This window comes from Loxodonta africana, chromosome 18 (genome assembly GCF_030014295.1).
Source record: "Loxodonta africana isolate mLoxAfr1 chromosome 18, mLoxAfr1.hap2, whole genome shotgun sequence".
Classification (NCBI taxonomy): Eukaryota; Metazoa; Chordata; class Mammalia; order Proboscidea; family Elephantidae; genus Loxodonta; species Loxodonta africana.
In genome coordinates, this window is record NC_087359.1 from 24,030,401 (window position 1) to 24,046,828 (window position 16,428).

Below are 16,428 nucleotides of genomic sequence, written 5' to 3' on the forward strand. Positions count from 1 at the left end.
AAAATCCACAAACAAAAGCAGTTCAGCACAGGAGACTAAGAGGAACAAAGAAAACGTCAGCACTACAAAATGACAGCAATAAACTCACACCTATCAATAATTATACTGAATGTAAATGGCCTAAGTGCACCCACAAAGAGATAAAGAGTGACAGAATGGATTTAAAAAAAAAAAAAACAGGATCCATCAATATGCTGTCTATGAGAGACACACCTTAGAAACAAAGATGTAAATTTATTAAAAATCAAAGGATGGAAAAATATATATCAAGCAAATGGCTACCAAAAAGGAGCAGAAGGGGCAATACTAATCTCAGATAAAATAGACTTTAAATCAAAATCTACAAAAAAGACAAAGAAGAGCACTGTATAATGATTAAAGGGGTGACCCATCATGAAGACATAACCATAATAAGCATTTACACACCCAATGACAGGGCTCCAAAATACATAAAAGAAACTCTAACAGCACTGAAAAGAGAAATCGACAGTTCCACAATAATAGTAGGAGACTTCAACACACCACTCTCGGTAAAGGACAGAACATCTAGAAAGAAACTCGACAAAGATACAGAATAGCTAAAGGGCACAATCAGCCAACTTGAACTCAAAGACATATCTAGAGCACTCCACCCAACAGCAGCAAGCCACATTCTTTTCCAATGCATACGGAACGTTTTCCAGAATAGACCGTATTTTAGGCCACAGAGCAATGCTCAACAAAATCCAAAACATTGAGATAATACAAAGTATCTTCTCTGACCACAATGTTATCAAGGTAGAAATTAACAACAGGAAGAGGAAGGAAAAAAAAAAAAAATCAATTACATAGAAACTGAATAATACCCTGCTTAAAAACCACTGGGTAATAGAAGAAATCAGAGATGGAATCAAAAAATTCCTAGAATCAAATGAGAATGAAAACGTATCATACAAAAACCCATACAACACAGCAAAGGCAGTCCTCAAAGGTCAATTTATAGCAATAGATGCACACATCAAAAAGGAAGAAAGGGACAAAAATCAAAACATTGGCTACACAAATAGAACAAACAGAAAGAAAACAGCAAAAAAAAAAAAAAAAGCCTACAGCCACCAGAAGAAAGGAATTAATAAAGACCAGACCAGAAATAAATGAAATAAGACAATAGAAAAACAATAGAAAAAAATCAACAAAACCAAAAGTTGGTTCTTAGAAAGGATCGACAAACCACTGGTGCCAAACTGACAAAAGAAAAACATAAGAGGGTACAAACAACCCAAATGAGAAATGAAATGAGGGACATTACAACAGACCCAAATGGGATAAAAAGGATCATAACAGAGTATTATGAAAAACTATACTGCAACAAATTTTAAAACCTAGAGGAAATGGACAAATTTCCAGAAACATAGTACCTACCCAAACTAACACAAAATGATGTTGAAAATCTGAACAGGCCCATAACAAGAGAAGATATTGAAAAGGTAATTTTAAAAAACTTCCAACAGTGGCATCTGGGGCCTTAAACGCTAGCAGGTGGCCGTCTAAGATGCATCAATTGGCCTCAACCCACCTGGAGCAAAGGAGAATGAAGAACACCAAAGACATAAGGTAAAGATGAGTCCAAGAGACAGAAAGGGCCACATAAACCAGAGAATACATCAGCCTGAGACCGGAAGAACTAGATGGTGCCTGGCTACCACCGAAGACTGCCCTGACAAGGGAACACAACAGAGAATCCCTGATGGAGCAGGAAAACAGTGGGATGCAGATCTCAAATTCTTGTAAAAAGACCAGTCTTAATGGTATGACTGAGACTAGAGGGACCCTGGAGGTCATGGTCTCCGACCCTTTATTAGCCCAAGACTGGAACTGTTCCCAAAGCCAACTCTTCAGACAGGATTGGACTGGACTACAAGACAGAAAATGATACTGGTGAGGAGTGAGCTTCTTGACTTAAGTAGACACATGAGACTGTGTGGGCAACTCCTGTCTGGAGGTGAGATGAGAAGGCAAGGGTGGAGGGCAGGAGCTAGTTGAATGGACACAGAGAACACAGGTTGTGCTGTCTCATTAGGGGGAGAGCAGCTAGGAATACATAGCAAAGTGTGTATAAGTTTTTGTATGAGAGACTGACTTGATTTGTAATTTCCACTTAAAGCACAATTAAAAAAAAAAAAGCTTCCAACAAAAAAAAAAAATTCCTGGCCCAGATGGCTTCACTGGAGAATTGTACCAAACATTCAGAGAAGAGCTTACACCAGTACTGCTCTAACTATTTCAGAACATAGAAAAGAAAGCAATATTTCTGAATTCATTCTATGAAGCCAGCATAACCCTGATGCCAAAACCAGGCAAAGACACCACAAAAAAAAAGGAAATTACAGACAAACATCTCTCCTGAATATAAAACCAAAAACCAAACCCAGTGCTGTTGAGTCAATTTCAAAATATAGATGCAAAAATTCTCAACAAAATTCTAACCAATAGAATTTAGCATCATATCAAAAAAATAATACACCACGACCAAGTAGGATTCATACCAGGTATGCAAGGATAGTTCAACATTAGAAAATCAATTGACGTAATCCACCACATAAATAAAAGGAAAGAAAAGAATCACATGATCATCTCGATCAACTCAGAAAAGGCATTCAATAAAGTCCAACACCCATTCCTGATAAGAACTTTCAATAATATAGATATAGAAGAGAAATTTCTCAAGGTAATAAAGGGCATCTCTGCAAAAACAATGGCAAACATCATTCTTAACGGAGGCTGAAAACATTCCCCTTGAGAACAGAAACAAGACGAGAATGCCCTTTATCACCACTCCTATTTAACATTGTGCTTGAAGTCCTAGATAGAGCAATAAGGCAAGAAAATAAAGGGCATCCAAAATGGTAACGAAGAAGTTAAACTGTCCCTATTTGCAGATGATATGGTACTATACATAGAAAACCCAAAACACTCCACAAAAATACTACTGAAACTAATAGAAAGATTCAGCAGAGTACCAGGATACAAGATAAACACAAAAATCAGTTGGATTCTTATACACCAATAAAGGGAACGATGAAAAGGAAAACAATGCCATTTATAATAGCCCCTAAAAAAATAAAATACTTAGGAATAAATCTAACCAGAGATGTAAAAGACCTATACAAAGAAAACTACAGGACACTACTGCAAGAAACCAGAAGAGATGTACATAAATGCAAAAATATACCATGCTCATGGATAGGTAGACTCAACATTGTGAAAATGACAATTCTACCCAAGCAATTTACAAATACAAGGCAATCCCAGCCCAAATACCAACAACATTCTTTAAAGAGATGGAAAAACTAATCATTAAAAATTTATATGGAAAGGAAGGAAGCCCCCATAAGTAAAACACTATTGAAGAGGAAAAATAAAGTAGGACTCACACTGCCTGACCTCAGAACTTACTATACAGCTGTTGTTTGTTAGATTATCATTAGGTGCCATCGAGTCAGTTCTGACTCATAGCAATCGTATGTACCACAGAACAAAACACTGCCTCGTCCTGCACCATGCTCACAATCATTGTTATGCTTGAGCCCATTGTTGCAGCCATCGTGTCAATCCATCTCATTGAGGGTCTTCCTCTTTTTCCCTGACCCTCTAATTTACCAAGCATGATGTCCTTCTCCAGGGACCGATCCCTCCTGACAACATGTCGAAAGTATGTGAGACATAGTCACGCCATTCTTGCTTCCAAGGAGCGTTCTGGTTATACTTTCTCCAAGACGGATTTGTTTGTCCTTTTGGCTATACAGCTATGGTAGTCAAAACAGCCTGGTACTGGTACAATGACAGATACATTGACTAATGGAACAGAAACGAGAACCCAGATGTAAATCTATCCACCCATGGTCACCTGATCTTCGAGAAGGGCCCAAAATCCATCAAACGGGGAAAAGACAGTTTCGTTTTTTTTTAAACAAACGGTGCTGGCAAAACTGGATGTCTATATGCAAACAAATGAAACAGGAACCATACCTCACGCCATATACAAAAACTAATTCAAAGTAGATCAAAGACCTAAATATAAAACCGAAAACTATAAAGTTCATAGAAGAAAAAATAGGATCAACACTAGAGGCTCTAATACATGGCATTAACAGGATACAAACTATTACCAATAACATACCAACTCCAGAGGATAAGCTAGATAACTGGGATCTTCTAAAAATTAAACATTTATGCCCATCAAAAGATTTCACCAAAGGAGTAAAAAGAGAACCCACAGACTGGGAAAAAAATTTTGGCAATTCCAACTCATAGTGGTATAGGACAGGATAGAACTGCCCCACAGAGTTCCCAAGGAGTGCCTGGTGGATTGGAACTGCCAACATTTTGGTTAGCAACATAGCACTTAACCACTTACTACACCACCAGGGTTTCCTTACAAATCAGACAAAGGCTTACTCTCTAAAATCTACAAGAAAAAGGCAAATGGGCAAAGGAAGTGAACAGACACTTCACCAAAGAAGACATTCAAGCAGCCAACACACACACACACACACACACACACGAGGAAATGTTTGTGACCCCTAGCCATCAGAGAAATGCAAATCAAAACCACAATGAGATACTATCTTACCTCAGCACTACTGGTACGAATCAAAAAAACAGGAAATAATAAACACTGGAGAGGCTGCGGGGAGTTTGGAACTCTTATGCACTGCTGGTGGGAATGCAAAATGATACAACCATTTTGGAAAATGATATGGCACTTCCTTAGAAAGCTGTAAATAGAAATACCATATGATCCAGCAATCCCACTCCTAGGAATATATCTGAGAGAAATAAGAGTCATCACACAAATAGACATATGCACACCCACGTTCATTGCATCATTGTTCACAATAGCAAAAAGATGGAAACAACCTAGATGTCCATTAACAGATGAATGGATAAACAACCATGGTACATATACGCAATGGAGTATCACGCAATGATAAAGAACACTGATGAATCTGTGAAGCATCTCACAACATGGATGAATCTGGAGGGCATTATGCTGAGTGAAATAAGTCAATCACGAAAGGACAAATACTATATGAGACCACTACCATAAAAGGGTTTACACACAAAAAGAAACAATCTTTGATAGTTACAAGGGAGAGGTGGGGTGAGGATGGAAAAACACTAAATAGAAAATAAATAAGTGGTAACTTTGGTGAAGGGTAAGAGAGTACCCAATACTGGGGAAGCCAGCACAACTTATACAAGGCAAGGTCGTGGAAGCTCCATAGACACATCCAAACTTCCTGAGGGACTGAACTCCTAGGCTGAGGGCTGTGGGGACCATGGTCTCAGGGAACATCTAGCTCAATTGGCATAACATCATTTATAAAGAAAATGCTCTACATTCTACTTTGGTGAGTAGGGTCTGGGGTCTTAAAATCCTGTGAGCAGCCATCTAAGATACTCCACTGTTCACCCCTTCGGGAGTCAGGAATAATGAAGAAACCTAAAGATACAAGGGAAAGATTAGTCCAAAGGGCTAATGGACCACATCTACCACAGCCTCCACCAGACTGAGTCCAGTACAACTAGATGGTATCCAGCTACCACCACGGACTGCTCTGACAGGGATCACAATAGAGGGTCCCAGACAGAGCTGGAGAAAAAATGTAGAACAAAATTCTAACTCACACACACAAAAAAAGACCAGACTAACTGGCCTGACAGAGACTGGAGAAAACCTGAGAGTATGGCCCCTGGACACCCTTTTAGCTCAGTAATGAGTTCACTCCCAAGGTTCAACCTTCAGCCAAAGATTAGACAGGCCCATAAAACAAAACAAGACTAAAGGGGCACACCCACCCCAGGGGCAAGGACTAGAAGTCAGGAGGGAACAGGAAAGCTGGTAATAAGGAACCCAAGGTCAAGAAGGGAAAGTGTTGACATGTCGTGGGGTTGTTAACCAATGTCATAAAACAATATGTGTACTAACTATTTAATGAGAAACTAGTGTATTCTGTAAACCTTCATCTAAAGTATAATTTTTAAAAAATTAGAAAAAGAAAAAGAAGTTATAAGTTGCAAATGGTTAAGCACTGGACTACTAATGAAAGGTTGGTAGTTCAAATCCACCCAGAGGCACCTTGGAAGTAAGACCTGGTGATCTGCTTCCAAAAGGTCACAGCCTTGAAAACCCTACGGAGGGCTATTCTACCCTGTACACATAGGGTTGCCATAAGTCTCAAATGACTCGACGGCAACTAACAACAATATGCTTTTAAAAGATCATCCTTGCTTCATTATTGAGAATGAAGTAATGTAGTAAAAGCGGAGCAGAAAACCAATTAGGAAGCTGTTGCAGAAGTCTCAGCAAGAGATGAAGGTATCATAGGATGAGGTTGCAGTAGGAGGAATGGAGAAGAGTGGACAGGTTTGGAGAAGACCTGGTGACTAAAAGTGGGAAATGGGAGGAAGGAATCAACTACTACTCCAGTTTATTGACTTCCTACTGTATCAAATCTATGAGACTGGAAGCCTGCTTTTTTTCCTTTTGTTCACAATGGGGTGTGTGTGTTTCTGGAATTGATTTGAGGCAAATAATATATTCTGCCCAGAATATTTATCTTTTATTTATATATCCTAAAATGCTCAATAAATATCTGCAGAATGAATGAATAATGTCAATATCCATTCCAGGTCCTACTTTTCAACTAAAGACGAAATGCTAAAATAACATTTTGTTTCCTCACTAGGCTCTCCTGGGGTTTGCTCTATGCTGGCTTTATCCTCATTATGGCCCTTTTTGTGGCCGTTATTGTTAAATCTTCCCAGTTTGTTATCCTGTCTGGCTTTGCGGTGGTCTTCGTACTCTTTCTCCTCTATGGATTGTCTTTGGTGAGTTGGTGAATTAAATCTCTTCCTAATCGGCTGTCAGCTCTAAGGCACAAGTGTTGGTATCTAATCACGTTCATTACTCCATATACTCCTTTCATTTGTTCTGTTTGCATGAGAAAATATGTAGACAGTAGTGTTTTGTAATGCCAACTTATAGTACGATTTGTAGAGCAAACTATAATTTTGTATATTAAAACCCTTATTTTTTATGCTAATAATATCTCTCAAAGAAGCCTAAACCAACTGGATCTTATCTCATTTTAGATAGCCTTGGCTTTCTTAATGAGCGTCTTGGTAAAGAAGTCTTTCCTCACTGGCCTGGTCGTGTTCCTTCTCACTGTCCTTTGGGGGAGTCTGGGATTCACAGCGTTGTATAGACATCTTCCTGTATCCTTGGAGTGGACTTTAAGTATTTTTAGCCCTTTTGCCTTCATGGTTGGAATGGCTCAGGTGAGAATCAAGTTGATTTTCTATTCATGAAATTTCCAAAGCATTTTTTCTCTCTGGAATTCAGTAGTCTGTCATCATTTCCATGATCCATGCTGTAAATTTAAAGCCCTAGAGAAGACACTTGTGAGGCTGCAAAGATGAACTTTTAAAAGTGTTGGAAGTGTTTAGCCCAGCAAATAAGTCATTTAGCAAGTAAAAAGTGGAGGGTCAATATATAATTATTTAGAGACAATACAGAGCGTTTTTTTTAGGCTATTTGCTGTTCTAAATTTAATTCTAACTATTCCAGCTCATATTTTGCCCTACTGATGATGGTAAAAGTGAAAAAGAAAGATAAAACTAAATTAAAACACCTTGAAAACACACTTATTGAAAAATTATATTTCTATTCCTAAAATGTTCTTTTGCTGTGTCTATTTGAGTCTTACATTGGATCCACCTTGGCTTTCCCTACAGTTAGATGGTAATGCCAATCAGTAAGTCAACTCAAAGGCAACGGGTTTGGTTTTTATTTTTTAATTTTTCAAAAGTGGATCCATTATCAAAAGAGTTGTTCATTAAAAAGTATTCATTAACTTGAACACTTTTCCCACTGAGTCTCCCTTAAGCATATCGGTACATTTTTTCTGAGAGCAAATTCTCTTCAAGGAGCATCAAACCTTTTTCCCATGTTCCATTTGGTAAAAATTAATGTAAGGTCAAGCTCAAATCTGATCTTTTCCCATGCTTCCTTACCTCCTCCTAATGCTCTAATTTCATTTGGAACATATCTTTAGCATAAAAAGTCAGTTCCTGTCAAGTCAATTCTGACTCATGGTGATCCTATTTGTGTGAGAGAAGAACTGTGCTCCATAGGGTTTTTCAACAAACCCCGGTGGCTCAGTAGTTAAGTGATATGACTGCTAACCAAAAAGTCAGTAGTTCAAATCCACCAGCCTCCCCTTGGAAAGCCTACAGGGCAGTTCTACTCTGTTCTATGGGGTGGCTATTGGTTGGAATTGACTCGAAGGCAATGGGTTTGGTTTTTGGTTTTTTTTTTTTTTTTTAATTTTTCAAAAGTTGATGACCAGATTTTCTTTTGAGGCACCTCTGGGTGGACTCGAACCACCAGCCATTCAGTTAACAGCTAAGCTGCATAACCTTTACACTACCCAGGGACTTTACCAAAGCAATTACTAACTCATATTAGAGTTGTTCATGTGTCCATACTTTCCAGTAGACTTGAGAACTTTAAAGTAGGCAGCCTCCTTATTTATCATTGTGTTCCTAGTATTAGACAAAAAAATAGCCATTCCTATGATAAAGCTAATTGCTTAAAATTCCTCATACACCTAACTTCCTTTAATTAACTATTTTTATATTTTCAGCTTCTACGCTTGGACTATGACTTGAATTCTAACGCATTTCCTGATTTAGCACATGGCTCAAATCCAATCGTAGCAACACATTTCATGTTGGTGTTTGATATTTTCCTCTATCTGGCACTGATGATTTACTTTGAAAAAGTTTTGCCAAGTAAGTAGTGATATGATTAAAATCAAACATCATTTTAATCATTTTATTTCTTTAAACAAAATGGCCTAGCACGCGTGTTATTTGTATTTTAAGAACTACCTTGTCTACGAACAGGAAGGTGATAAGCATAGTCATCACCATTGGCAGGATTAACTCCTCTTGCAACTTTCTGGGTGAAAACTAAAGCCTGGACTTTTTACAGAATCACGAACCTTTATTTAAATTTCTCTCTTCTCTGAGTGTATGACTTGTTTCTCTTCTAATAGATGCTTAGAAAGCTGTTTCCTCAATGGGTCTGGCCCGCTCCTTAATCATAGAAATTTATAGTTGCAGTTGTATAATTACTTAGCTCTGTGGTCCTGAACCTCAGATGTCTATCAGAACCACCTGGGGAACTTTAATGACATGCCAAGGCCAGCCCCACCCCAGGAGAAATTCTGATTCAATTAATCAGCATCTATATTTTTTAAAGTCTCCAGAGAGTTTTTACAGTAGGAAAGCTGTTGAGTCATAAATGTTCATTTTTATCACCTTGCAACTTACAAGAGTATAAATTCCACAAAAGCAGGTATTTGTTTTTCCATAGATGTAACCCAGGCACCCACTGCGGTGTCTGATGTACCAAACCAAAACCGATTGCCATTGAGTTGATTCCAACTCATAGTGGCCCTACAGAACAGAGTAGAACTGCTCCATAGGGTTTCCAAGGAGCGGCTGGTGGATTTCAACTGCTGACCTTTTGGTTAGCAGCAGAGCTCTTAACCACTGGGCCACCAGAGCTCCTGTGTACACTAGGGACTCAGTAAATATTGGTGGCTGGAATGTTGGTTGACTTTTCTATCCCATCTTCTATAATCAGGATTCCCGGGTGGTGCAAACAGTTCCAACATTTGGCTGATAACAGAAAGATTGGAGGGTTATGTCCACCCAGAGACTCCCCAGAAGAAAGGGCTGATGATCCATTTCCAAAAGATTAGCTATTAAAAACCCCAAGGAGCACAGCTCTACTCTAGCACACATGGGGCCACCATGAGTCAGAATCAACTCGACACCAACTGTTTTTTCTATAAGCAAAGGCAAGACCTTGTGTTTCATCACAGCATTTCCTGTTTGAGACAGAATGCCAAGGGCCCTTCCAATGAATAAACACTCGCAGAAAGAGGAGAAAGGAGAAGGATGAGAGGGAAGAAGGGAAGTAACTCCCTGAGCAATGAACTAACCATGTTGTTCTTTTAGATAATCCCTTAAAAATGGTAACTGGCTGTACCTTTCTGGAGAGCCCAGAATAAAAGATTTCAAGATTTATAATCATAAACTTATATATTCATTATATAACTGGAATTGTTTGAGTACATTTAATATATATTTTTTAATTATTCAGCTATATAACAAAATTATTTTTCTTCTCATCTGCTAATAACCCAAGCTTTTCTAACCCTTGATGACACTGCCTCTTTAAGAAATGTATTTAAATATTTTTCCTCTGTTCAACTTCTGTGGTGTTACTTTTATGGAGAAATTTCAGTGACTTGTTTGTGTTCACACCGCAGAATTTTTTTATCCCTCGTGCACTGTTAGTTCAGGAACTTTACTCTTACGATGCTTATAAAAACCAAAAGCCGTTGCCATCGAGTCGATTCTGACACATAATGACCCTATAGGACAGAGTAGAAACCCACAAGGTTTCCAAGGGGTGACTGGTGGATTCAAACTGCCAACCTTTTGGTTAGCAGCCAAGCTCTTAACCACTGCTCCACCAGGGTTCTTTGTGGTGTTATAACTACTAGTTATTCCTCTTTATTTTGTTGTTGTTGCTTTTTCTTGACCATCCTACTTACAGTTTTTCGTCTATTTGGGTTTTTTTTTTTTCCTTCATGGTGTTTGTTCCTAATGCGTGCGCAAACTAGTGTCAGATGCCACTATCTTTGCAATTACTTAATAGAATTTTCTTAGGTCTCTTATCAATTTAAATTTTCTTTTGATGTTGTTGAATAGCTTGTGCACTGTGTGATAATTTCATCTTTTCACAGTCATTGTTTCAAACATGTTAAGATGATATAACTTAAAATATTCTATTTTTATGGTATTGTTTTAGCATCTTATATCAAGTATTATTCCACCTCCATCCCTATACCTTATTCTTAACATTTTTTCTAGTCACAAAGATCTTTTTTGCATGCACGCTTTTTCCAGTTTCCAAAATATTTCATTTTATTAATATAACTGGAAGGTTTCTTTAAGCTAAAATAACAAAATTATTTTATTTTTCTTACAAATTATCATCCATTCATTAGGCCTGAATTTTCAGACTAGAGGTTACCTTGTTCAAAAGTCTTTTAAAGATAAGAATGACAGCAGAAAATCAACTGGATGAAAATGGCAGAGTCATGCAATAGTAAGTCTGGTGGCAGAATGCACCCAGTTATGGCTGCACGCTTTTATTTGTTCTAAGTGAAAGTTAGACTTCCTGAGCAAGGGGAAGAGATGCGCACTGTGGGGGGAAAAAAAAAACTTGATTAAGGAGTCCGTTAGAGAAACTGTTTAAAAACAGGTAGTACCCCAATTGAAAGTGGTGAGGGGGCTGGAGTTTACAGTTAGGAGTCTTGGTGGTGCAGTGGTTAAGAGCTCGGCTGCTAACCAAAAGGTTGGCAATTGGAATCCACTGGCCACTCCTTGGAAACCCTATGGGTCAGTTTTACTCGGTCCTATAGGGCCACTATGAGTTAACGCTGACTCAATGGCAATGGGTTTTAACCTGCTTTTTCATGGTTGGACCAGTGTTGCTAACTCATGTTGATAAGCAGCACTGCTAACTCCTGCTAATCCATGCTGATAAGTAAAACTTGCTTACGTTTAGATTGAGTTTTTTGTAAATGGCCTTATGACTAATTTGGCTCTTGACCCAGGGAAGCCATTTGAACTCTTCCCTCTATAAAGAATTTTAACAGTGCTGACTAATCATATACCATGTGCCAGGGACATACAGAATGGTCACTCAATATTTATTGCATGGATGAATGACTGTACACATCCATTCGAAAATTCATCACCTTTTCAGTGGAGGTGAGTTGCAGAATATTAGACAAATATAATTCTCATTTTATAGTCTTTCCTAACATGTAAGAAAATAGAAGTGATGATAAAGTGCAAGTACACTGAGAATTAACTTCCAGCAAGATGTTCACGAATAACATGCTCTTAAAGCAGGTCATAAGCTCGCTTCCAAGAAAAGTGTCTTTGGAAGAGATCAAGTGTAAATACAAAATAGCTTTTTTTTTTTGTTGTTCCACTCTGTGTTAAGTTTAAATAAATTATTCTGTCCCCTTTTCTCCCTTTTTGATAGTATGTCACTTAGTTTTATTAAATCCTACTCTTCTCTTGGAATATTTGTTTTAGATACCCAATAGTCACGTCTCCATTTCCTCTTCCCTTGCCAGTGTAATGACGCATGGTCTCCTGGACAGAATTCAGCATGCATGTGGTATCTAGAGTCTGTATTCCAATATCTGACCTTCTGGAGGCTAAGAAAATTGCTAATGTTTAACTAAATTGCTCCTGAATTTTTTTTTTTAAATCACAGTTTCATTGCTTTCTATGGGAATCAAATAGTAGAAATATTTTAGTGATTTTTTTTTCCCCTTGGGATGCTAGATATGCCAAAATATGCACATTACCTTGTGTTGACAATATGTTCAGATTTAGAAACAAAAAGGTTCATAGCAGCATTGCATTAAGCTGACTCAATCCCTTAAAGTGGTGACTGACCCAATAATTAATTGTCTCCTGTTCATGTAGATGAATATGGACATCAACATTCACCCTTGTTTTTCCTTAAGTCCTCATTTTGGTCACGACAACAAACGGCTGATCAGGTGGCCCTTGAAGATAAACTAGATTCTGATCCTTCATCTGACGACTCTTTTGAACCAGTGTCTACAGAGTTCCATGGGAAAGAAACCATCAGGTAACAAATGCAAATGGAGGACAGGCCAAATTCTGAGAAGCTAATACAGTTAAGTGCTTGGCTGCAAACCAAAAGGCCAGCAATTCGAATCTACCAGCTGCTCCTTGGAAGCCCTCTGGGGGAGTTCTACTCTGTCCTGTAGGGTCGCTATGAGTCAAAATCGACTAACCAGCAACGGTAATAGTGTCGGGCCTCCCTCAGGCATGACACTGGGCAAATTTCTCTTTTGTTCCCTGCAGACATCTTCTGCTTAATCTCATCCCATGCTATCTCCCTCACTTCCTACTCACATTTAAAGAAACCCCCCCTTGCTGGCCTATATTGTAGACATTTACATTAAATAAAAAGGAATCTTGGTAGCACACAGTTAAGACTGCTAAACAAAAGGTTGGCGGTTCGACCCCACCCAGCAGTGGAGTGTTTTAACCATTGCACCGCCAGGGCAGTTACCAATTGCTGCTGAGTCAATTCCAACTTGTGGCAAAACCCATGTATGTCAGAGTAGAACAGTGCTCCATAGGGTTTTCAATGTTTGATTTTTTTAGAAGTACATGGCCAGGCCTTTCTTCCAAAGAGCCTGTGGGTGGACTCCAAACTCCAACCTTCCAGTTAGCTGTTGTTGTTATTGTTGTTAGGTGCCGTCAAGTCGGTTCCGACTCATAGCGACCCTATGCACAACAGAACCAAACACTGCCCGGTCCTGCGCCATCCTTACAATCGTTGTTATGCTTGGCTCATCGTTGCAGCCACTGTGTCAATCCACCTCGTTGAGGGTCTTCCTCTTTTCTGCTGACCCTGTACTCTGCCAAGCATGATGTCCTTCTCCAGGGACTGATCCCTCCTGACAACATGGTCAAAGTATGTAAGACGCAGTCTCACCATCCTTGCTTCTAAGGAGCATTCTGGTTGTACTTCTTCTAAGACAGATTTGTTAGCTCTTTTGGAAGTCCATGGTATATTCAATATTCTTCGCCAGCACCACAATTCAAAGGCGTCAACTCTTCTTTGGTCTTCCTTATTCATTGTCCAGCTTTCAAATGCATATGATGCGATTGAAAATACCATGGCTTGAGTCAGGTGCACCTTAGTCTTCAGGGCGACGTCTTTGCTCTTCAACACTTTGAAGAGGTCCTTTGCAGCAGATTTGCCCAGGGAAATGCATCTTTTGATTTCTTGACTGCTGCCTCCGTGGCTGTTGATTGTGGATCCAAGTCAAATGAAATCCTTGACAACTTCAGTCTTTTCTCCATTTATCATGATGTTGCTCATTGGTCCAGTTGTGAGGATTTTTGTTTTCTTTACGTTGAGGTGTAATCCATACTGAAGGCTGTCGTCTTCGATCTTCATTAGTAAGTGCTTCAAGTCCTCTTCCGTTTCAGCAAGCAAGGTTGTGTCATCTGCATAACGCAGATCGTTAATGAGTCTTCCTCCAATCTTGATGCCCCGTTCTTCTTCATATAGTCCAGCTTCTCGGATTATTTATTCAGCATACAGATTAAATAGGTATGGTGAAAGAATACAACCCTGACACACACCTTTCCTGACTTTAAACCAATCAGTATCCCCTTGTTCTGTCCAAACAACTGCCTCTTGATCTATGTAAAGGTTCCTCATGAGCACAATTAAGTGTTCTGGAATTCCCATTCTTCACAGTGTTATCCATAGCTTGTTATGATCCACACAGTCAAATGCCTTTGCATAATCAATAAAACACAGGTAAACATCCTTCTGGTATTCTCTGCTTTCAGCCAGGATCCATCTGACATCAACAATGATATCCCTGATTCCACATCCTCTTCTGAAACTGGCCTGAATTTCTGGCAGTTCCCTGTCGATATACTGCTGCAGCCATTTTTGAATAATTTTCAGCAGAATTTTGCTTGCGTGTGGTATTAATGATATTGTTCTATAATTTCCACATTCGGTTGGATCCTTTCTTGGGAATAGGCATAAATATGGATCTCTTCCAGTCAGTTGGCCAGGAAGCTGTCTTCCATATTTCTTGGCATAGACGAGTGAGCACCTATGACGCTGCATCCATTTGTTGAAACATCTCAATTGATATTCCATCAAATCCTGGAGGCTTGTTTTTCACCAATGCCTTCAGAGCAGTTTGGACTTTTTCCTTCAATACCATCGGTTCCTGATCATATGCCACCTCTTGAAATGGTTGAATATCGACTAATTCTTTTTGGTATAATGACTCTGTGTATTCCTTCCATCTTCTTTTGATGCTTCCTGCATCATTTAATATTTTCCCCATGGAATCCTTCACTATTGCAATTCGAGCCTTGAATTTTTTCTTCAGTTATTTCAGCTTGAGAAACGCTGCGCGTGTTCTTCCCTTTTGGTTTTCCATCTCCAGCTCTTTGCACATGTCATTATAACACTTTACTTTGTCTTCTCAAGAGGCCCTTTGAAATCTTCTGTTCAGTTCTTTTACTTCATCAATTCTTCCTTTTGCTTTAGCTGCTCGACACTCAAGAGCAAGTTTCAGATTCTCCTCTGACATCCACCTTGGTCTTTTCTTTCTTTCCTGTCTTTTCAGTGACCTCTTGCTTTCTTCATGGATGATGTCCTTGATGTCATTCCACAACTCGTCTGACCTTCGGTCACTAGTATTCAATGCATCAAATCTATTCTTCAGATGGTCTCTAAATTCAGGTGGGATACACTCAAGGTCATATTTTGGCTCTCGTGGACTTGCTCTGATTTTCTTCAGTTTCAGCTTGAACTTGCATATGAGCAATTGATGGTCTGTTCCACAGTCAGCCCCTGGCCTTGTTCTGACTGATGATATTGAGCTTTTCCATTGTCTCTTTCCACAGATGTAGTCAATTTGATTTCTGTGTGTTCCATCTGGCAAGGTCCATGTGTATAGTCACCGTTTATATTGGTGAAAGAAGGTATTTGCAATGAAGAAGTTGTTGGTCTTGCAAAATTCTATCATTCAATCTCCGGCATTGTTTCCATCACCAAGGCCGTATTTTCCAACTACTAATCCTTCTTCTTTGTTTCCAACTTTTGCATTCCAATTGCCAGTAACTATCAATGCATCTTGATAGCATGTTCGACCAATTTCAGACTGTAGCAGCTGATAAAAATCTTCTATTTCTTCATCTTTGGCCCTAGTGGTTGGTGCGTAAATTTGAATAATAGTCTTATTAACTGGTCTTCCTTGTAGGCATATGGATATTATCCTATCACTGACAGCATTGTACTTCAGGATAGATCTTGAAATGTTCTTTTTGACGATGAATGCAACACCATTCCTCTTCAAGTTGTCATTCCCAGCAGAGTAGACTATATGATTGTCCGATTCAAAATGGCCAATACCAGTCCATTTCAGCTCACTAATGCCTAGGATATAGATGTTTATGCGTTCTATTTCATTTTTGATGATTTCCAATTTTCCTAGATTCGTACTTCATGCATTCTAGGTTCCGATTATTAATGGATGTTTGCAGCTGTTTCTTCTCATTTTGAGTCATACCACATCAGCAAATGGAGGTCCCAAAAGCTTTACTCCATCCACATCATTAAGCTCGACTCTACTTTAAGGAGGCAGCTCTTCCCCAGTCATCTTTTGAGTGCCTTCCAACCTGGGGGGCTCATCTCCCAGCACT

The 16,428-nt window shown here is 39.0% G+C and overlaps 1 protein-coding gene across 3 annotated transcripts in view; it reads left to right on the plus strand.

Moving 5' to 3' along the window:
- The window catches only part of LOC100663640 (ABC-type organic anion transporter ABCA8), a 117,355-nt gene that overhangs the window by 56,158 nt on the left and 44,769 nt on the right, over positions 1-16,428 (plus strand). For all 3 annotated transcript variants that reach the window (XM_010596996.3, XM_023556954.2, XM_023556955.2), the window contains 4 exons: positions 6,732-6,873; positions 7,138-7,323; positions 8,691-8,838; positions 12,634-12,802. In XM_010596996.3, coding sequence (XP_010595298.1) covers positions 6,732-6,873; positions 7,138-7,323; positions 8,691-8,838; positions 12,634-12,802 — 645 coding nt within the window. The remainder of the gene's footprint in view (positions 1-6,731; positions 6,874-7,137; positions 7,324-8,690; positions 8,839-12,633; positions 12,803-16,428) is intronic.